Genomic DNA, 22761 nt, shown 5'->3' with positions numbered 1-22761 from the left:
TATATATATATATATATATATATATATATATATATATATATATATATATATATATAAAATGAAAATAACATATAAGAACAGTAATTGAATCCTCAACGATGGCTTTTACAAGGTGACTCAAAGTAATAATGTTGATTAGAAAGAAGTACATATCAGCCTAATAATATGGAATAATAAATTTCTTTGGTGGTCTGCAGTTTAGTGAACCTAGTTTATTAATATTCCAATTCTAAACTGCTAGTGCAAGCGGATTGAAAACTGCGGTTTAGAGGACACAGTTTATGCATGTTTTAACAATTCTATAAAATAGAGGACCTAGGTTGTGAATATTATTATATCATTTTAGGTAGGGGTTTATGGGCTTGCCCCTGATAGAACGCTGCCTTATACATGTAGGGCAGCGTTCTTCAATTGGCGGCCCACAAGAGCCTTTCGTCTGGCCCGTCGCATGTCATCTGGCTATTTTTAATTACGTTTTGCAGGAAAATCACTTTAATTTATGGGGTTTAAATGTGAAAAAAACTAAATAGGCTTTAAATCATCCAAATCTTTACTTTCTCATTAAACGCAGAATGAAGAATGCTAAAACGAGAGCACAACATTTTAATAAATGTCTAGTCTGTATTAATGTTAATACAATTACAAATAGTTCTGCATTTAGTCTTTGAAATTATTGATTAATTGCTTATTAAAATGTTGCCCCCTCGTCTGCATGCAGTTTCTTCATTCTGCACGCACCAAAATATGTACATTAAACCAATGTTACTACTAAATGGCTAGCAGGGATCAATCGAATTCTTAAAGGGGAAGAAAACATCGGGGAAAAACACAGAAAAACAACAATCCTAAATATAATAATAATATTCAAGTTATATTTACTATCCCCTAAAAATAAACTATTTAATACATTAAAAAAAAAAAAAAAGACCACTTAAAACTAACGTTTATAATGGCATATCACACCACCATTTCCACCATGGGTTATTATCTGAGATCATCAAAGACATTGTAAATGATACAAACTGCACCCATCTCAAAGCTGCACAGAATTTAGTGCACAGCAGTGATTAATTCAGTCCAGGAGCAATGCTTTTTATTTGTTTTATTTTTTTATTATGGTTTATTTTGGGAAGAAGTAGGCAGGTTTTTGTAAAAGTAGTTGTCCTTCATTACACATGCTAGTAACACACGGTTGAAAGGTCATCGCTATGTACAGGGTATTTGTGTCCCCTAAACAAGCAATACGTATCGAAAACAAATGATCACTACACTATCTGGTAATAACCCTTCTCTGTCCTTGTTTGCAACACTGTATGTAAGCTACCGTCAATCAATGAACATTCGTTTAGTCACACACTCAGCTTGCACATTCATTCCCATTCGCGCCAGTACACTCCATAACCTAACACTTTTTACAGTTTACTATTATTATGTCTCTTCTTCAGATAATGACTCCTCTCCTGTAACTTCTATCTTTCCTAAAGTTGCTGTTTATGTTAGCTGTTCATCTTGGTCAATTTCTGACCACCTCATCATGGAAAGTCTGGAGCTGCTGTCATGGCAAATTTGCCACCTCCACCACTTGATGTGCTTTCATTACTTAACTTGCACGTTTATTGCGCAGTCAGTTTTATTGAAAAAAAAGATGGTGTGAGCGATTGTCAACACTTAGACAATAAGGAATTAAATGGCTGGCTATGGCCCTGATCAACATTCTATATTCTGCTATTTTTAATGTTACTTCAATAATGGTATCCCTTGAGACAAACATTGGATACATATTTAACAGAAACATGTTTACTGTTGTAATACAACAAAAAAAGCTGGTGTGTATTTGTGCAAGATCTGTGTGTTGAAATGTGTTGTTGTTGATAACAGCTACAAAGGAGAAGTAGGCAACCAAGAAAGAGGGATAGTTATCAACAACGTCTTCCTGTTTAGATCAACATTTTTCAAAATTAAACCAAATGTAAAACCCTTTATTAAAGATTTGTGTTGCATTTGTTTGCATTGATTGCTGTGTAGATCGTGCTAAGAAAGACAGTTTGTGTGCATATAATTCTGTGGTATAAAAATACACAGTTTCCAGGAAGTGGTTTTAACTTGCATTTATCATTAAAGAATGTTTTGAGACACTGCAGAGTTTTATACACGTGATGCTTTACACACTTCCTTGATTTAGAGGAACCTGTCTTTTTCTTCAAATTCATGGCAGTGTAACAGACAAGAAGACAACGGACGGGTGCTAGGTAAGTGACCTCAATATAACTCTTAATGTTTATGCTTAAGCAGCTTTGAAAAACTTCTCGCATGGTAGAGTTTTTGACTCCAATATTGTAATAAAATGCCTGTTCTATTCATTTTCAATTTAATTAAACCAAGATTTTACACTTACAGTTCCCAATTCAGAGACAGTTACAACACTCAGGAAAGGTGTCTGCCATGTGTTCTGTGTATAATTAGGTTGTTTTAACGCATAACAGTATATTTAAAAAAAATATTTTAAGTGGCTGTACTAAAGTAGTAGAAATTTACTGTATAAAAATTAGCATTTATGGTTCAGGGCCTACATTTATTGATCGGTTGCAGACCATTTTTATTTCAACCAGCGTAACATCAAATGTCTTTATTTTTGGCCCGTTACAAGAAGCTAATGTTCAGTCAAAATGGTTTGCTTAAGTTTTACCTTAGAATTTATGACGGAGCACTCAATTGTGGATGCTTACAGTCTATCTTAAACAAAAAGTAAAACATTGAACAAGTAAATAAATCTGTAAATGAAAGATTTAAAGATTGGTAGGGCAATACCATCGTAGCTGACCTTGCCTGTACAGCACAGGCACTTCTCTTCCCAACACGGGCATCTACCAGACTCTAATGCCCTCCAATCTGGCTTCTCTTGCTTAAGTATTTACCATGTTTGTGATAGATTTCTTTTAACACAAAATAATAATAATAAATAATAATAACTTCAATTACAATCTATGTTCTGTATGAACATGGCACCTCTGAATCCATGGATAGTGATTTACATGTGCCATAATATTCTAGTATAATTGCAATGTACTGTAACCTACCATATATTTTCAACCAAGGCCCCCCAACACTACACACTATATTTAGGGCTTTTGAAAATGAAAAGCCTACTCATAATTCAGGAAACCTTCCAGCATATTGTACTGTTCAGGTTGTGACAGGAAAATTAGCTGTAAACTATAAAAAGGGACATCCAACTTGACGAAATGATGTTTGTAATTTGAAAAGGCCTGACCTGTCCCCATTATGCCCAATACTATAAGTCACAAACTGATCTCAAGCATTGAATCAGGGTAGGCTTTACCAGTAAGCTTGTATAATGCAGGGACTTTTGTTATTGCTTTTTGGCGAGTCATGTTGTCCCACCGAGGATACAGACGTGACTGACTATCTGGATCAACCTCTTGCTGTAGCAGTTGATTTATAGCCCCCCCCCCCCCCCAAAAAAAATATGTATATCATGTTTTTACCTTTCGCATCACATTTTTGAGATATAACCCCTCGATATACAACAATATAACATACATGTGTAGAATATTATAACTAAACAAAAGGTTACATTGGTTGCTTTCTTCTTTATCTGAGAGAAAAACGCTAAACAATCAATAATACAATTAATAAGATGAAAAGTCTATACTCTTGTTACGGTAAAGGTGTTCTATATTTGTTGTACAACAAGCAGTACATCATACAGTTTACACTGTGGCTTATACCACAGCATTTCTAATCTGACAGATTTACCTAGCTGCTGTCCTATGAAAGAGAATAAAAAACCTGTAAAGTGTGCTGAATTATTTCAAAGAGGACATACAACTGGAGCCACCGAGTCCTTCTGGAGCCCCAGTCCAGGTTCTGGAGCTGTGGGAGGTTTACCTGGATGAAACAACAGGAAGGAAGTTTTTTGTGCATTCAATGACCAAAGAGAAGACCTGGAAACCACCTCGCATTGTGCAGCCAAATAGAGAAATAAAGGTGAGAACTTCAGTTCAAAATCATACAGTGTATTTGTAAAAGCAAACAAACAAACAAAAAAGAACAATACAATTTTTGTTTAAATATTGTATTTTTGTCTTATTTCCATATTACAGCATGCATCTAACTTAATATTTTTGATATGTTAAAGAATGTGAGCAAGTTATTTTTCAATCATATTCTTTGTGGAAGCTTAGCTTAGTTCTTTTCCAATTTGACATCAAAAAACAAACTAGAAAATGTTAGTAATACATGTCAGTACAGAATACAAGTATTGCCTCAGGTAGTTTGTGCAAAATTGAATTATAGCTTACATTTGTATAGTGGTACTATGGCTATCTGTAATAAAAAATAAATAAATAAATAAATCTGCAAACCACATGATAATAAATAATACAGGACATTGCCTCTCATTTATTTATTTTCTGCAACACAAAGTACAATAAAAATGAATAAACCAGAGGTCAATGTTTGCCCCATTTTTTATAACTTGGACCCTTTTTTTTTTTTAGATATTACGTCTATGTTTGGTTGATCCCTTTAACTTGGCTTTTTAAATTCTTTGTTGAATTTTTTGTTTACCTCTGTTAACAATACTTAGAAAATCCATCCTCTCAGAGAGAATCATACCTTGACACAGTAAGAGTCAGTATTCAGATTTTTACTTTAATTGGGTAACTTTCAAATACATCAGATGGATAAGTCAATAACATTTAAAATCACATAACAAGCACTTAAAAAATGCAAAGAAAAATTTTTTAAGTTGCTTAGGCATCGGTGGCAGAGTGTTCCATTTAGCCGGGACTGCTTGATAAATGACAACCTGTCAGCCTTAGTGTGTGTCCTTTAGAAACAGACAATACATGAAGCAAAGCAAATTTGAAAAGTGATTGTTTTTCTTTTTTGTTTGCTCACCTTTTGCTTTGCAAAAAGACCCTTCAGGAAGCAGAAATGTGAAAAAGGAAATTAGTCATGTATGGTGTGACTCACTCTTTGAGCGAAAAGAACCTTAATCAGTTAGATATACTGTGAGTGGAGGGCTTGAGGGGTTGATTTTATCAACCTGTATATACCCTGCCAGGATAGGCTGTTTTAAAGCATTTTACAGCACAGGGATTCCCCTGGATTTTCTGAATCACCTATCCCTAAGGGGACCTAACCTAAACCATGCTTAGGCACCCTAAGTTGGATTTCCCAAGTGGTTTCCCAAACACGTGCTTTAAAATGGTATAATAAAATCCAGCAGTGACTTATTTCAGCAGGGAATAGGTTGATCAAAATAAATAGCAACAGTGTCATAGAAAAACACACACACACACACACACACACACACACACACACACACACACACACACACACACACACACACTATGAATTCATTCAAAACTGAAAAAAAAAACACTTTTAAATTGTAATGTAATATTTTAGTTTAGTTCACTCCACATTTATTTGTATCCAGCCACAGTAAATGAGTTCTATTCAGGTATAGAAGTCAGGACAGAACAGTCCCCCTCATGACACAATAAAGTTACCTCATTGACCCTAAGCTATTTATTTTAACATTAACTGAGGAATCAGATTAAAAGGAGTGATAGGGTTGCAAATCTGAAAAACAACACAATTCAACACAAACCACATACCAGGAAGTTAGCACAATCAAGACAGATTTCTGAGCCCACAGGGTAGCCCCCATTCTGTCAGCTGAGGGTTAAAGTTTAATAATACGTTTTCTATATTTTTGTAACAATATGGAAACAAGTAACATATTAACAGTCAGAACATTTACAGCATGTAAACCATTTAAATTGTAAGAAATACAGTGCTGTGCATGGACCCCAGTGCTCTTATACCAGAATCTGAAGCTAACACACCCTCTACTGGTGCTTTTGTGAACTTCCAGGGTGGAAAAAAATACCAGCAGGTCTTGGGCGTTCCCCACAAGATTGCATTGTATAGTCACACATAGAATGTGCAGAAATGACTACTTGTCATATCTCAAATACAAATTATATTTGCACAGAGTGCTATTTCTGCAACGTATTTACAAATGTATTCATTATTCATTGATCGATCTCATGCATTATACTGTACAAGGCCAAATAGTAATTGTAGATCTGTGTATACATTCTATCACTGTTGATTATTGCCTGTCAGATAAACAGTTAAAGGTAAATGAAGGATATAAGTAACATACTTGCTGTAATAAAACTGTTTTTTTTTTTTTTTTTTTTCTTAATTTTCCAGGAAAGTACAATGGATGTTCAAAGTGCTTCAAACAAACTAAGCTCCCCTTGTCAAAACCCTGGGGCAGTTCAAATGAGGATTAAGAGTATCACAGCTAACTGTGACAGACTGAGTCAGACCAAGTCCATGGTGCTGACTGATCCTGGACACCCCACTAAAGCTGTGAGTATCATTCCACATCTTTATTCAATGATTTATTAAAAAAAAAAAAAAAAAAAAACAACAACAACAGGACCCAGTCAAATACATTTTCATGGCCAATGTCAGATTATACAGAAAAGTAAAAAATAAATCTAAAATCATTAAGTAATGGTTTACTGTAAAAGTAATACATGATTGAATAATAACAGTAGACTTATCACCTTTTGAACAAAAGTTCTATTCAAAGTCAGGCTAAAAGATGCAACTGTAATGAAATACGGGCAATTAAGTTATGCACAATGTAGCATGCAGTTACATTAGCACATGCCTTCAATAATCTTGCAAAAATTGGAAATGATCTTAGACTGTACAAGTGATTATTATTATTATTATTATTATTATTATTATTATTATTATTATTATTATTATTATTATTATTATTATTATTTTGCAAACATGTATTCACAGTAATAATAGGGATGGTTATCAAAAACTTAAATTTAGTTTTTAAAGATTGTTTAGATTTTCACTTCATCAGAAACCAGGAAACTTTCAATCACAATCCTACAAACAAAGTTTTTGTTTGTTGTTGTTTTTTTTTTCCTTTCTGTAATATTAGAATTTCAAATATATTCTTGCATATATTAGAAATAAAACAATTGATGACTGCTAAATGTTTTAGTCAGTTATAACTTTCTGTCACAGTTTTTGAAAGTGAAACTTTGTTCTATATTAAATGTATGCTGCTTTGTTTGAGGGTTATTATTTTTTGACAAGCTTGAAAACATCACAGTATGTGGTTGCAAATGGAATTATTTAGAGACATTGAAAGTAATCCATCTATCCCAGAATTATACACCTCAATAGCCTGCTACCAATTAACACCTACTTTATTATATGTTGGGGTATTCTTAATGTTCTTGCATGTGTTTATGCACTATTACCTTGACAGATGCCTCTTCTGCAATTAGACATAATTGGCATATCAATATGTGAAAGCTAAATGGATTAACCCTCTTATAAAGTAATGAGCATTTCCTTACCCAGCTGGTAAATGGGACAGAATTACCATATGTAATTTTTTGGCAAATAATTTTGTGACAGTTTGTATTATCAATGTTACCTGCTTTAAGGAGTTTTGTTTATTGGTTTGGTAATGCATATAAAGTTTATTAGAAGAACATGGCAATGTCACGTGCCTATGCAATTTTTATAAACGATGACGCCTTAGTTCCTGAAGTTGTAAGTCTGTGATTTCACAATAGGCAACTAGTCTAGATCTCACAGTTAAGTAAACAATAACTTGCTTCCACAATTACAGCACATTAGTAAATAAAGATACTGGTTCCCAATACTTTTACACTGGTGTAAAGGCAGACAGTACCAAGTTGAGCTTAAATTTATTTTAACTACCTTTTACTATCAGACTACTACATGAAAGTATCAACACAGTAAACATACAAACACATTTTTTGATTAAAATACATTGTTTGCTACCTTTCTATTAGAAAAGTTGAAATATATTTGTTTTATTTGTGATACAATCAGCCCATTTAATTTGCACCTGGTTTTAAAAGAAAAAAAAAAAATTTAAAAATCCGCTCAGAGCAGTATACATGACTCATATTAAAAGGAAATGGGTTGTTCCACTCTGCACATCATACATTCACTTTACAGTATTCTCACTTCATACTTCAGGGCTTGTGGACTTGAAAGAACACATTAATACTTTATATCAAATTAAATAAATAAATAAGTACCAGCTTGCTCAAATCCATCTGTTTGCTGATTTCCTGCTTGCCGATGAACATCATTTTAGAAAAAAAAAGTTCTTAACTAGAGAAATGTCTTCTTTACCCTATCTAAACGATAACAGGTTTTGACCCTATTAACTTCAATTCAAGCCAGGGGTGTAGTTGGAGGCTTTGTTTACACACTGTCCTCTAGTGGGCCTCGATATTCTGTAAATGTGACATTGAGCCTGGCAAGATTGATCAGACATGGCAGTTATCAGAAAGGTAATTGCCTGTACTGTTTTTTTTTTTTTTTGTCCTTAAAATAAATTTTAAAAATCAATTGCATTTAACATCTGTAGCCAAACCATGGTGTCAACTCTATTTAGGGATTGATATTTGAATTCTGTTGATTAGGAAGTCTATTTTAACCATAATGCTTCTTGTTTAATATGCTTTCGGAAGCATACAGACTATCAGCATTGGCTAGCTAAGGTTCCTGTTGGCATTTTAGATTGAGAGCCCCGTGCATCAGTTTTAATTACTTTAAAAAGCTCATTCCTTGGCTCACTTCTTTGCTTACTGTCTTTACAATTTGACAGCTGTAAAAGATAGTTTGGAAAGAGTTGAGTACTGTAATTAGTAGCAAGCAGGATTTCAAATGAAACTAGAATGAATTTGAGAATAATTTGTGGTTCCACCGTCATCCAAATTAAATTAAAAAAAGGGAAACTGTAATCTAAAACACAATCCACCCATTCCAGATTCCCTTTCCCTCTTCAGCATCCTATAATAGGTTTCCCTTGCAAATACATCACATTTTCTTTCTCTATTCTAACAAAAAACCATTGTGTTGTGTACACAACTGATAAAACCTGGTCTGTGGTAAACACATGTCAAATAAATATTGATAAGCCCTGAATGCTCTTTGCTGGCTATTATTAACTGCATGTGCCAGTACATCTGAGCATGTGCTTAAGTACATCCATAGTTATACAGCAAAGAGGTGGATTTATGTGGCATCTTCAACTGCATAAAGTCCTTAATAGAGATTTGAAAATACCTCTTTGATCTACATTAAAATGTTATATATTTACAGTGTCAGTAACTCATCTACAACTTTAACATCCCTTCTATGAAATGTATTCTATACACATTAAAGTTTGACAAACTATTAGTTTAAAGATTTGTGCACTATACAGTATTTACTTATACTTATCAAAAGGTAGATGCAACATTTTTTAAGCAAAGATTGCTGTATCTGTCATTACGTTAGTAAAAAAGGATAGCATTTCTTGTAACATATGAAGTTTAAAATGTCATGATAAAAATGAAAAAATCTGCCTTTTAATGTTTTTAAATAATTTCCATTTGAAATCAGAAACTATAACCTTGTTAGCATCTAGACTGATTTCCATATTAACAACCCCTCCAGAACCTACAAAGTGATGAATAATTGACAACAAATGAAATGTTTTGATTGTCGTCGGCACAAAGCATGTTTAATGTTTTATGTGTTGCTTCCTAGCTAATTATGTAGATGACACATTTGTCATTCCTTGTCTTCCATTAGAAACATGTTTCCAGAGGGAAGAAAAAAACAGGCAACTCGTGCAGTAATTAAATCGAATGCTCAATGACCTGTGATAAATTCAAATGCCTGCCAATTCAGGCATTGTTTTACCACAGAAGTATTGGGGTAATTATAATCCTAAACTGGTGTGCTAAAATGAGGAATATTACTGGAGATGTACTTCTGCAAAAGTAATAATTATATATTTTTACCTTTTTTTATTATTTCTTATAAAATTTATTACATTTTATAGGTATTCTTTGTTTTTAACCAATATCAAAATGGAGGGAGATTTAGATTTTTCTTTGCACACCAACCCATAACTTTGTCACAGAAATGTAATAAAATTTTAAAACACACAACGCTGATATTAACAGTTAATTTGTTTATATAGAATCTGGTGTGAAGTTTAGAAGGCTTTTTCATTGACATTCTGACAAGAATAATAACCTCTTTTAAACAATTAAGATATTTGTCAATGATCTTTTGGAATGATTCTTTAGTGCTTTTTTTTACCATTCTTCATCGCAGAATTGTTCCAGTTCATTCAAATTCCGAGGACTTCTCTTGTGCACAGCCTACTTCAACTCATACCAAAGATTCTCAATCAGATTTAGATTGGGACTTTGACTAGGCCATTCTAGAATCTTGATTTTATTCTTCTATAACCATTTCGAAGTACATTTTCTATGTTTTGGATCATTGTTGTGTTGGAACTTCCAGTTGCACTTTAAACCGAGTTTTGTAGTGGAAGGTTTCAGATGATTGGACAATTTCTATTGGTATGCTATGGAATCCATTTGACCATGTACTGAAACTAAATTCCCTGTGCCATTAGAGGAAAAACAGCCCTACAGAAGGATATTACCACCTCCATGCTTGACAGTAGGTATGGTGTTCTTTTCTTTGTATGCCTCACCAGATTTTCTCCAAACATAATGACTATCAGCATGACCAAATAGCTCACTCCACAAAACCTTTGACCAGAACTCATATCCGTCATTCAAATGCCATTTTGAAAACTTTAAGCAATTGTCCTTGTGATGTTTTCCTAAGAGAGGCTTTTTCCTTGGCCTGCGACCATTGAGACCTTTGAGACGTGCAGCTAAATACCACCATGCACACAATTTCAGGAGCTCTACGTCCTGCTCCACTTCCATGGCTGCCGGTGCTTAGCAGCATTCCACCTCCACATCTTTGTCATCAGGAGGCGACGGCAAAGCTGCTGGTGAGAGTACAGGCAGACAACTCCCTGCCACTTGACGAGGATATCTCCTCTCACCCTGAAGCTCGTTTGTCATCCAGGCGACCTGTCTGGCTAGATTTACTGCCCCTGGAAACGACAGCTAATTCGGCATGGAGTGTCAAGTGGTCCACAACTGACGTTGTTAACCATTCCCTCATAGCTGAGCCATTTGTCTGTCCCCCTGGCTTTAATCTGCCCTGACGTTTGTGGACTTCGCTGAACCGCTTCAGGACAGGGCAGAGTCAATGTGCTGCCAACCTCATTTCCTGGGGTCAAGCCACCGACCCTTCCTGCAGGTGTAGAGCCCGACAAACCATGTCACACATCGTCGCCGACTGCCGACTGACCAAGTTCCTCGGTGGACTGCTGGCTTTGCACCTTGCTGATGATGATGCCATTCAATGGCTTGGCACGACACGCATATGATAGAAGAATTGAGACCTTCATCATGCAGTACTCGACCTATGGTTGAAATGGAAACCCCAGTCCCACTTGCAGCCAGTTCACTTTGAATGTCTTCGGCAGTCAATCTCAGATTGTTATTAACATTCTGCACAATTATTTTACTTGTTCTTGATGAAAGAACCTTATTTCTTCCAGACCAAGGGAGCTTTCTGATAGTACCATGAGTCTTGTACTTCTTGATAATAGAAACAATAGTTGAAATTGGGATACTCAAATCCGTGGAAATCTTCTTGTATCCTTCTCCAGCTTTATGACAATAAATATTTTTTCTGTCTAAAGTCTTCAGATAGCTCTTTAAGTTTTTCCATATTGACTTATTGGTAATGACAGCAATCATCCTATGCCTAATCCTTTTATATTCTATAAGAATATTCACCTACAATCCCACATTTTCTAGACTTTTGTAGAATTATTCTAGCACCTTGTAGACAATAATATCATAGCATCAAAGGGTATGGATACTTTTGAATTAGCATTTTTGGAGTTTTGCAATAAAATTGTTAAAATAAGTAACTGTAGACATCTATTTCCTGTAACTTTTTTTCTCAACCACAAAAGCAAAACATTTCATATAAGATTTTTCCTAAAATTCTAGAAATTCTACTCTAGAAATTATAAATTTCCATTGGGGTATGTAAACTTTTGACTACAATATGTATGTGTTTGTGTGTGTATATATATATATATATATATATATATATATATATATATATATATATATAAAGTTAACACATCAAGAAATGTAATTAATAATTACATAAGTGAGTTAGTATTTATTTAAAAGCGTATTTAAAAATAAATAAATAAATAATAAGGCAAAGGCTCAGACCAATACTTTACGTGTTCCTTCCTCCAAATTGTTTTGGCCTATGTTATGTTCACTGAAGATTTGCCTAAATGTATCTTAGTACTACTGTATATAGTGCTGGAATGTCTTGCAGCAGCATGTGAGAAGGATGAGTGCCTAATTTGATTTGTTTCATAGAAATTCAACAATGATTGGTGGTGGGTTAGCTAATAATAGGGTCAATAGTAGTCCAGTAAGGTTAAATAGTAAGGTTTGTTTACCTTGCCAGGAGTAAAAACGATTCTGCTAACAAGAAACGACAGACCTTCTACACGTTTGATTCATTGCGTGGGGGGTGGGGAGGGGGATGACAGTAGGTCTGATTATCCTGAAGACACTGTCAGCCAGGATTGATTTCCACTTTCCCGCTTTATGTAAGCGTTCCTGTAATACAGCTGACCCCGAATCGTGTTACCTTGTCAATTTGCTACACGGATCAAAGAGAAGATGAGCTGGAAATAGCTGGGCTATGACCTTGAACTTGCTGGAGAAGTGAGAAATGACAGCATTTTTGTAGTTTACATCACTATTCTCAGACATTCTTTGCTAAAGCAGTAGAGGGCAGGACAACACTACAAAAAGCAGGGATCCAGGGATAACAGGATTATATGGCCTCACTGTAAGCTCAATAAGATATTTTTTAAGTTAGGTCTTTTTGTGCTTGATAAGACTCAAGATCTTATATAGCATTTACAGTTTCTTATGTGCTAAAAATGGCGTGAAGTAAAACGTGCTATTCTTATGTGCAACTTTTGTGGTCAACCCTAAGTTTCTCAGCAAAAGTCACAAGAACTGTATTTCCATTCTTGCCATTTCTTGCCATTGTATATATATATATATATATATATATATATATATATATATATATATATATATACACACACACACACACATACAGTGGTTTGCAGAAGTATTCACCCCCCCTGCAAAGTTTTTACATTTTGTTGGCAGCTGAGCGTACTCCACAATGCTTTCAAATAGACTTTACATGTACTATCTACATAAACTACTCCACATTGATAAATTAAAATGCACATAGAATATAAATAAGTAACTAACTCACATAGTGATCCAACAAAGCAACCATGAAGACCAAGGATCTTTCAAAACAACTCAAGGATCACCCTCCAAGAGGTGTATAATGGGAAATATGTACAATGAGTACTTACTGTGGGGAAACAGGTTTCCACATTCAAAAAGTCCACAGTATTTCTTTATCTTCTTCTAAAGATACATTGCATGATGGGTTGATTATTAACAAATATGATCATCACCTTCCATATTTTCTACTTGGAAGCCTTATTGTAGCACTATAGCACATGAAGACTACACTTGATAAGCTCACATGTTATCAATGCGCTTGTTATGGTATCTTATAATGGTTCGACTGTGAGTGTCATTTGGGTTCCACATAAGGAGAACTGTTTTGTGCCCCAGCTGTGAGAGAAGCATTTTTTTTTTCTGTTTGAGAAATTTGGCTCATTATAGATCCCTGAGGATATCAACCCCTGTGGTCACAGACTTCTGCCAGATTTTCACTATACAGGAATCACAGCGCTCAATTATATAATATATATATATATATATATATATATATATATATATATATATATATATATAGTACAGTATTATACATATCTATCTATCTATCTAATCTTGAAGTCATGTATGCACAGCAAAGCTTTTTTCCAAAAAGAGGTGCGAACCACTGAGTTAGGGGAGGCACAAGTAGGTTTCGTCTCATCTTAAGTTACCATAGCAACAACCAGCAATGTCATTTTTTTTTAGCCAAGACTCCCTGCCCTGTACTCTAGTATGCGTGACAATTAAAGTTTCACATTTTCCCTTCAAATCTGTGATCTCAAATGTAATGCTCTACTGCCAAATGAAATGACCTGTTCTTATTAGCAATTTCCATTTTTAATTATGGCTTCCCTTCAGAGTTGTTCAGTATAATCTAGCGTGGCAAATTGAGTCTTAATCAGCCGATCAACTGCGTTATCCTGCATTTCACATTTGCCCTCTTCACAAGAAAAGCACCAAAATAAAACAATAACAGCATATAGTGTGTTTCTTACCACTGATACGATGCAAAACAAAACAAAGCAATTTCAATCCTCACTCCTGCATTAACAGCACATACAACTGCTTACAGGAGTGCTTTAGAAGGGGGCTGGAGGATGTGGATTACTCCTCCAGTTAAAACCCTTGCGCAGATCAACCGATCTACTAGTGGGAGTGCTGCGTGTCAGACACACAGGAGTTCTTCATTGGAGGCAAAGCCTCCTCGTAAAAAAAAAAAAAAAAAACAAAAAAAAAAAAAATAAAAAAACAACTCTGGTCTCCTCCAATTAAAACCCATGCTCAGATCACGCAATGTGCCACTGCTAACACTGTATTTAATGGGAGGGAGGCTTGCCTCCAGGCCCAGAACACCGTCTGCCACTACCAGTACTGTAAGCGTGTGTCTGTCAGCAACCAGAATTGCTGTACATTTAGGAATGTTGAATCTAGAGTTTAGGTTAAATTGTTTTTTTTTTTTAAATTTTAGCCAACCATTGTACTTTATTTTTTTGAAAATGATACGTGTGTGTGTGTAAACACACACACACACACACACACACACACACACATATATATATATATATATATATATATATATATATATATATATATATATATACACACAATATAAACACACAAAAAAACAGGAAACTTTTTTGAACTCCTACGACAGGGTCGGGAAACGGAGGAGAGCCTAGGAGCCTCCACTGGTGCCGGCCATAAGGCACTTTATATATCTCTGCAGAGTTAAAAAAAAAAATAGTTAACAGCAATGACATGTAAACCATGTATGTATACTTTCCTAGGTGACGCACATAGAGACGAGGTTCGTCGCACACTGAAGAATCTCTTCTTTCAGATTTGACCTCTAATATTATGCATCAGATACCTCTTCTGAATATATTTTTTTTTATTTAACTGCTTATGAACCTTTATATTTCTCATGGAAAATGACATGTAAGCCATGGATATTCTATTGTATTGTGAACTTCACTTTTATTGGATGCCTTTCACAATAGCAAAACAATAAGGTGTTTCTTATTTACTGTAGCATTGCAGCCTGTAGCAATACTAAAAAGCATATCCCTCAGCCTTGGTCTCTGTAAATGTAAATTTGAAAAGTAGAATTTCTCCTCCCCCGGGACAGGTGGCCATGTCCAAGTTCCCCCTGTCTCACACACTACTATTGTTTTTGACTATTGTTTTTGGCAGCAGATGTATGACCTCTTATCTGATATCTAAACATTGCTTTCTACACATCCAAAAACATACCAATTTCTTTAGTTCCCATGACCTGTTTTGTTGAAGTATCTCTTAACAGAAAGATTACGGCTGCTTAATGGTAGGTGACATAGCAGTGTCCTGAAGTGTTTTCCTTCCTAATCTTCTACATCTTCAGTAAAATAGCTTTCAGAAGAAATATTTTAGTTTGGCATCCTTTGCTTCAGGGGATGTGAGATTGTCGGAATATATTCTTTTAAGTTTAGGATCATCGTATCACTGCTGTGCTTGTGGGTTAGGCAAGTAACGCTGATTTAAAAAAAAAAAAAAAATCACCTAAAGGTGGTCTTTCAAAATTACACATATCCTCATATATATTATTCTGTCCCCTTGCCTTAAACATTGTAGTAAACATTATAAAAAAAGCCTTCAGAGTTATTTTGCTTTGCAAACCATAGGCATATTATGCATTATTTTACTGTTAGTTTCTGGGTCTGAGGTGGCTCAGCCTCTACTTCCATTTTATGAACTTGACATTTTCTCCCTGAATCTTATGTTGAACTGATAATTATTTCCAGTTTTGTACTTATTTTCATCAGAATTCTAACTTGCAAACTGTATTCAAGGCTAGTTATTAGCAAAGGATTAAAATTCTGTATATTACTTGCGTATCGTATTGTAACATCACTTAGTTACAAGAAAGTGTTTTCTGATCCAAAGTGATTTGCAAGTCTTATCGTTTTCTGCCACGAAATGGACTTTAACTTACTATATAAAATGTATTTAGAAGTTGTCCGAGAGATGGTTGATGGCAAAACTATTTTATTTTCTGTCTACAAACATCACTGAAATCTTCAAGCAGTACTGCAGGAACATATACATTTCTTAACACATCCTTCATTTCTGAATTTGAACTGTGCTTCCCAGACATACAGTAGTTTAGGTGTATGAAATAAATATCAAGTGCAGTCTGTAATGAACAAGGGATGTCTAGCATTAACAAGTGGTTGCATACAAATTAACAATTTACTGGAAAAACAAATGGGCTGAGAAATATTTTCTAATACTGCATTACTTTAAAATATTGGAGAAATACAACAGTTTAATGTTTTACTGGTGTGTTATTGTTATTATTATTATTATTATTATTATTATTATTATTATTATTATTATTATACAAAAAAGCGAAGTACAAATGCATACCATGGCACGTGTTTTTATGTCTCTGCAAATAGTCAAAATCCAGTTTCTTTTAAATAAGGATTCATCATTTTGTTACCATTTGATCTACATTTCTTATGCAAGTGTGAAAATAAATGCATTGCAATGAAGGTAGAAATAAAATATAGTTCAACCATTAGGTTAGTTATATGACATATACTACCTTTCTAAATTCAAATAGCATTTCCCCTGCTGAATTATGCCAATATGTACTGTAATGAGCTATAGTTGTAATGTCCTTACTTTGAAGCAGATTGTGGGAGTTGAACATTAATAACACTGCTCCTGCATCTCTTAAGTGGCAGTGAGAAAACAACAGATACACAGAATGCAGAGAAATTCAGCATGACAAGTACACTGTGGCACTATAGTAAATGAGAATGATGTTACATTTGTATAATTTTAGGATTATTTGTCATTCAATTTAAATGAAAACATGCACTAAAACCATCAATGTTTTTCTGCTTGTTAAATTCAGGTATCTCGTCATAGAAGAAATCATTCCCAGCATAATTTGGCAGATATTATTACTGGAGAGAAGCCTGTAAGTATCTTATTTCATGTTTTATTAAATAAATATAATATTATGTAATATTACATATTATAATATATATATTATATCTATATATATATATATATATATATATATATATATATATATATATATATATATATATAAGAAGTATATATACTGTATCTGTTTCTGTGTGATCAATCTCCTGTATATTCTTAAATCGTAAGGTGGTAATGGTTTTGAGAATATACATTAACCACCTACATGCTTTAAACCTACAAACCTTTATTGAGAAAAAGGAGAGCCTTCCTAGAATGTAACGCACACCCGGTGTATAACACAATGTAAATCACTGAGTTAGGTTGCATCACTTCTATAACATCTCTTACAAACTAGCAAACAAAAAAAAAAACTAAGAAAACAAAAAAAACCCACATAGAACACTTTAACCCAAGTGTGCTGTGTAACTCGTATATAACACACATCCCATATAAAACACATATAAATCATCCTAAAATGTGATCACATTATTAGACAAACATGAAGTTACACACACAACCTTTTGTCAAAGAATGAACACATTTTTAGTGGAAACTTTTAATGTTGACATCAGTTCACGATTATATAAAGTTGAGCCATATACACAGTACAGTACTATATTTCAGATTTGGGAATTTTATGTTTAGACTAACTTAACTTAGTCAGTGAGCATTATTAGTATTTTTGAAGTGAATGGTTTGAACTGATTTCATATAATTTGTTCTCGGTAATGTCTACCATTGGAACTGCTTTATACATGCTGTAAATTTGTGTCTTTGTTATTAAAACTCATTGGAAATGAAAGTACATCTTGTTAAACAAAAAAAAAAAAGGAAATCAAATAAAAACAAAATACAGAAGCCAGAATTAAATATTTTATCCAAGTGCTTTATCTCATCTTATAATACATATCTAAAGGACCCTTCATTGTATGAGTGACAAAAGTTTGGTTTGTGCAGCAATCCTATAACTGAAAGTTACAGGGAACAAGAACTATAAACTTCAAACTAAACTTCAAACTGAATTTCAAACTAAATCATTAAAGTCTAGCTATTCATCTCAGTAATACCGCAGCTACTACTAATAAGGGAAAAAAGAACTCAAATGAACTCTCAAACTACAAATAACAATTAAATTGACATTTCATGTTCAATAATGAGGACTGTCTTACATAGAGGCTCTTGTTAATCTTCAAAACTATAGAGATAAAAAGTAGACTTCTGTTTGGATACAGCGCCTCAGTGGTTTTCTTTGAATCATCCGTTTGCTTGGGAGCTACAATCAGTTCAGAAATGCAAATGTACATTTTTAATTGTGGAACAGACCTTGCTCTTTAGCTTACTGGTCAAAGGATCAGTCTCTGTGCCTTAAGGTCTTCAGATTGTGCACAGAAACTGATCACCTAATATTCATAGTCATTGATCTTCTTAACAATGCCTGCAAATCCTTATTGTGACATCCCATGCTCTCTAATGGATTAAGATTTATATTTTCTGTATGCATATCCTATATGTTTATAGGTGTCTGGTGGTTACTTCTAATCAAGTTGAGAGTGTTTTTCTTGTGCACTCTTTGCTGTGTCAATGTGTTAGGTGAGTCAGGTCTGTCATACAAACAGTGCAACAGAAAGTAATGCACGCTCTCAACTTGATTAGAGGTAGTCACTGAACACTTAAAAACAGATTACAAGTCAGTAAATAAAAAACAAAACAAACAAAAAAAAAAAAACTGTTGTGGTTTAAACATTTAAAAAGCTTTGTCATTGACATTCTAAGTGTGAGAGATAGACGATCAGTGTAATTGTAAGAGTAGTTATTGCTAATGGGTTCCAATGGGGGCGTGGTTTAAAATTGAAAGTTATGAATGTATTATAATCCACTATTCTCCTTTAGTTGATTATTAATATGCTGTGAAGTTTATTTTTTTAAAGTTTGTCCAGGCCCTTATTACATATATAGCTGATATACTGTACTGAATAATACTTACACCTTTTACCTTTACCTTAGTTGAAATACAGAAAAGTCCAGTTTTATTATTTATAAATAGCTGTACTTTACTATTCTCTTATCATATCACATCATATATATATATATATATATATATATATTATATATATAATATATATATATATATATATATATATATAAATAGTCACTGAGTGAATTTAATTAAATTATCATTTTGAAAATGTAAAACTTTTCCAGTATTATGAAAGGTTTAAAATTTGTCATTTTTAAACAGTAAAATTATAAAATTAATTCGGGAAAACCTGAGAAGATATGTTAATGTGTGTGTGTGATGTGTGTGGTCTGGTGTATGTGTGTTCATATATATCTATATCTATATATATATATATAATGTATATACTATATATATATATATATATATATATATATATATATATAGAGAGAGAGAGAGAGAGAGAGAGAGAGAGAGAGAGAGAGAGAGAGATGGAGTTCTACTGCAATACTGCTCTTTTGAAAAGTTAATGTGTGAAACATACTACATACACAGTATTTGATGAAATACATTGAAACATATTTCACCAGAAAAATCAACAGTATGATTCCAAAGTTAATGTGCAGTAGTCTAAAAGACTGCATCGAAATAATGCAGTGATTTTTAAAGTGACAAACATGTTTTCTCTGTCTTGATCTCTGAAGATTCTGTTTACAGTATTTCACTATATTATTAAACATGGAATTTTTCAGTTCTTCACTTTATTTAGTCTGCTATGCTTTTTTGTTTGTTTGCAGGATACTGAAAAAAGTGAATACCTGAATAAAGCCAAAATTGCTGAGGGTGGCAAAAAGTTACGGTATGTTGAAAAATAAACTTCTCTAAAATACATTTCAGCTGATGTTGATGTCAATTAGACAAACCTAGATTAGATTAATCTTTGAAGATATTGTTAGCTATCTCTGACTAAGTTATTTTCATATATTCATTTACAATTTTTCTTTTGTTCTCCATCTGATAAAACCACATTGTAAATACTATGATGCTGTACCAACAAACGTTCTATTAACCTGACAAATATCAGTGAAATGAAAGTACCATTTATCATTTCTACTTTCTGTTCTATTTTCTGTACTGTATTTGTAGCTTCATTTGGTGACATCTCGGTTAACACAGGCAGGGCAAGGCAATCCACACACACAGACAGAGGTGGACGTGAACCTGGGACCTCTCGCACTAAAGCATAGTGCTGATACCGCTGTACCAAAGAGCTGTCTCTTTTGCAAGGGCTTATGTCCCTGTGTGTGATTACGTCACCTACCAGCCCTGCTGCTGCTTACCCTCATGCTCGCTACAATATCTTACACACTATCCTAAACCTTGTGTTTTTTACTGTTTAGTTGACAGAATGTATTGATGAATACTTATATGTAGTTTGTTGAAAGTGGTTTACATATTAAGCAATAACAATGTCAATTGGTGATAAAATAAAACCTGGAAATAAATACCTATTTTATTATTGAGGTTATCCTATAGAAACAATGTAAGTATATCAAAGATTCAAAGTGAATATTGCACTTGTAAATGCAAGGTTACTCTGAATTATGTGTAAGTATTACATAAGACACTAAAACAGGCCCAACAAAGTAGGCTATGAACCTAACAACAAATCCATCATACATTAATACTGGATAAATAAGACAGGTTTAAGATTTTAAGTAAGTAAATTAATTTAGAAAGAAAGTTGCATAAAGTTTTAAAATGTTTGCTTTTCAAAGGCTGACAACATATTTATGATCTATTTTTATGTATTTATGTATTTATTTTTTAATCTGACTAATTACATCTGACCAGTAGACTATTCTAAAAAAAAAATAAAATATATATATATATATATATATATATATATATATATATATATATATATATATAAACTGGGATTTAGATACATGGTTTGGATTGATATTTCAAGGGATAACAGGTTTTGTCTTATTTAAGATGTTTTTAATGCTAAATTATATACTGCATCGTATTCAGTAGAGTCAAATTAATTTCCGTCTCATTATAATTTAGAACTGTTTTTTAATAGTTTGCCCTGTATTCTACTGTTTCTGTTTTGAAGAGCAATGTTTTCATCCTTCCGGCTTCCACATTCAGTTCTAGTTCTTTTTTCCTTCCTGATGTAACTGTCTCTCTTATCTAGCTGAGAGGTTAAGTTCTTATAATCTGTCCCCAATAGCTTCATCGTTGACAGAGAGAGCTTTTTTGCATATCGTACTTGCGTTAACTTTTGTTCATCATAACCTACCACCGAGCAAGGGGAGGTCACATTTGACAAATTTAAAGATGTGAACATGGAATTTATTAAGCTTCAATTTTAATATGCATATCATTTTGAACCTCAAACCTTGCAAAGTATAGAGTAAACAAGTATGAAATTAAGTATCTTTCAAAAATGAAATCATAAGTGTGATACGAATAAATTACAATTTTGTTGGATCCTGTAGAGTGAGCCATATCTTTGAGTTAATATGTGCATTTTTGTCATTGTATTTATTCATTTTTCTGTAGAAAAAACTGGGCCTCAACCTGGGTTGTTCTAGATGGGAAGAAGCTGTTATTTTACAAAGAAAGCAAACAACAGGCTTTAACAAATTTGGTAGGTATTTTTGTATAAGTATTACAGCATTCTGTCTTCTTTTAATATTTCATTATAGTTGTATGTTCTGTTGTATTGCATTTGATTTCAGGGGTTGGCAGCATATTACAAGAGTAAAAAAAAAAAAAAAATCATCAACATGAAGTTTCAATTAGTTTTCACTCTAACATTTGACAGGCTTAGGTTTTTGTTTCCTGAATGCACTCTTGGTTCACATTTTCAAATCAAAGCAAGCAGACCACAATTCCAGCATCCAGGAAAATAAAGTTGTTAAATACAGACTGATAATGTGTGGAATTCCATCCTTACAATTATTGTGTAAGTGCTTCTTGTCAGTATTAGTAAATGGTAACTACAGTGTACCTAAGAGTAATTAACATACCTGGATATACCAGACTATATTTAAAAAAAAAGATTCAATATATGATACCATAACATTGACATTGTATTTTGCAAGGCATCATTTCTAAATGTTATCCTTTAAACAGACAATCATATGATTCTTGAAATAAAACTATTCCTCTTAATCCTCAGGCACAGTTTGAAAGAAGAAAAAAAAATCTGACAGCCCTGGATATGCTCAAATAGAAAATAACCAAGTGAGGCAGCAAAACTCACCTTGTAGCTAAAAACAAAAAGCTCACCTCTGTATGCTCAGAAGCAGGAAAAGCTAGCCTTGAAGCTGTCTGTTATTTCATTGTGATTAGAATGGGTCAGAGTCTGACAGTCTATCCCTCTCACCCCCCTGCTGTGTGGAGCTGTCAGGGGTGAGTCAGACCTGCCAGGCTATATCTGTATGACAGGCGGCTGGGAAGGTGCACTCCAAG

The 22761-nt window shown here is 33.6% G+C and overlaps 1 protein-coding gene across 4 annotated transcripts in view; it reads left to right on the top strand.

Annotated features, from left to right (window-relative positions):
- The first annotated feature begins 2190 nt into the window (after nucleotides 1-2190).
- The window catches only part of LOC121323252 (rho GTPase-activating protein 15-like), a 200223-nt gene continuing 179652 nt past the window's right edge, over nucleotides 2191-22761 (top strand). For 2 of the 4 annotated variants that reach the window (XM_041264200.1, XM_041264197.1), the window contains exons 1-6: nucleotides 2191-2249; nucleotides 3772-4008; nucleotides 6253-6414; nucleotides 17242-17307; nucleotides 20073-20134; nucleotides 21847-21934. In XM_041264200.1, the coding sequence (XP_041120134.1) occupies nucleotides 3949-4008; nucleotides 6253-6414; nucleotides 17242-17307; nucleotides 20073-20134; nucleotides 21847-21934 (438 nt within the window). In that variant the 5' untranslated portion in view covers nucleotides 2191-2249; nucleotides 3772-3948. Of the gene's footprint in view, nucleotides 2250-3754; nucleotides 4009-6252; nucleotides 6415-17241; nucleotides 17308-20072; nucleotides 20135-21846; nucleotides 21935-22761 lie in introns of all 4 variants that reach the window. The other 2 variants (XM_041264199.1, XM_041264198.1) reach the window with 2 other exon arrangements.

This window comes from Polyodon spathula, chromosome 11 (assembly GCF_017654505.1).
Source record: "Polyodon spathula isolate WHYD16114869_AA chromosome 11, ASM1765450v1, whole genome shotgun sequence".
NCBI classification, from domain to species: Eukaryota; Metazoa; Chordata; class Actinopteri; order Acipenseriformes; family Polyodontidae; genus Polyodon; species Polyodon spathula.
Note: the sequence above shows the minus strand (reverse complement) of the source record. Positions and strands in the feature narration are given on the sequence as shown.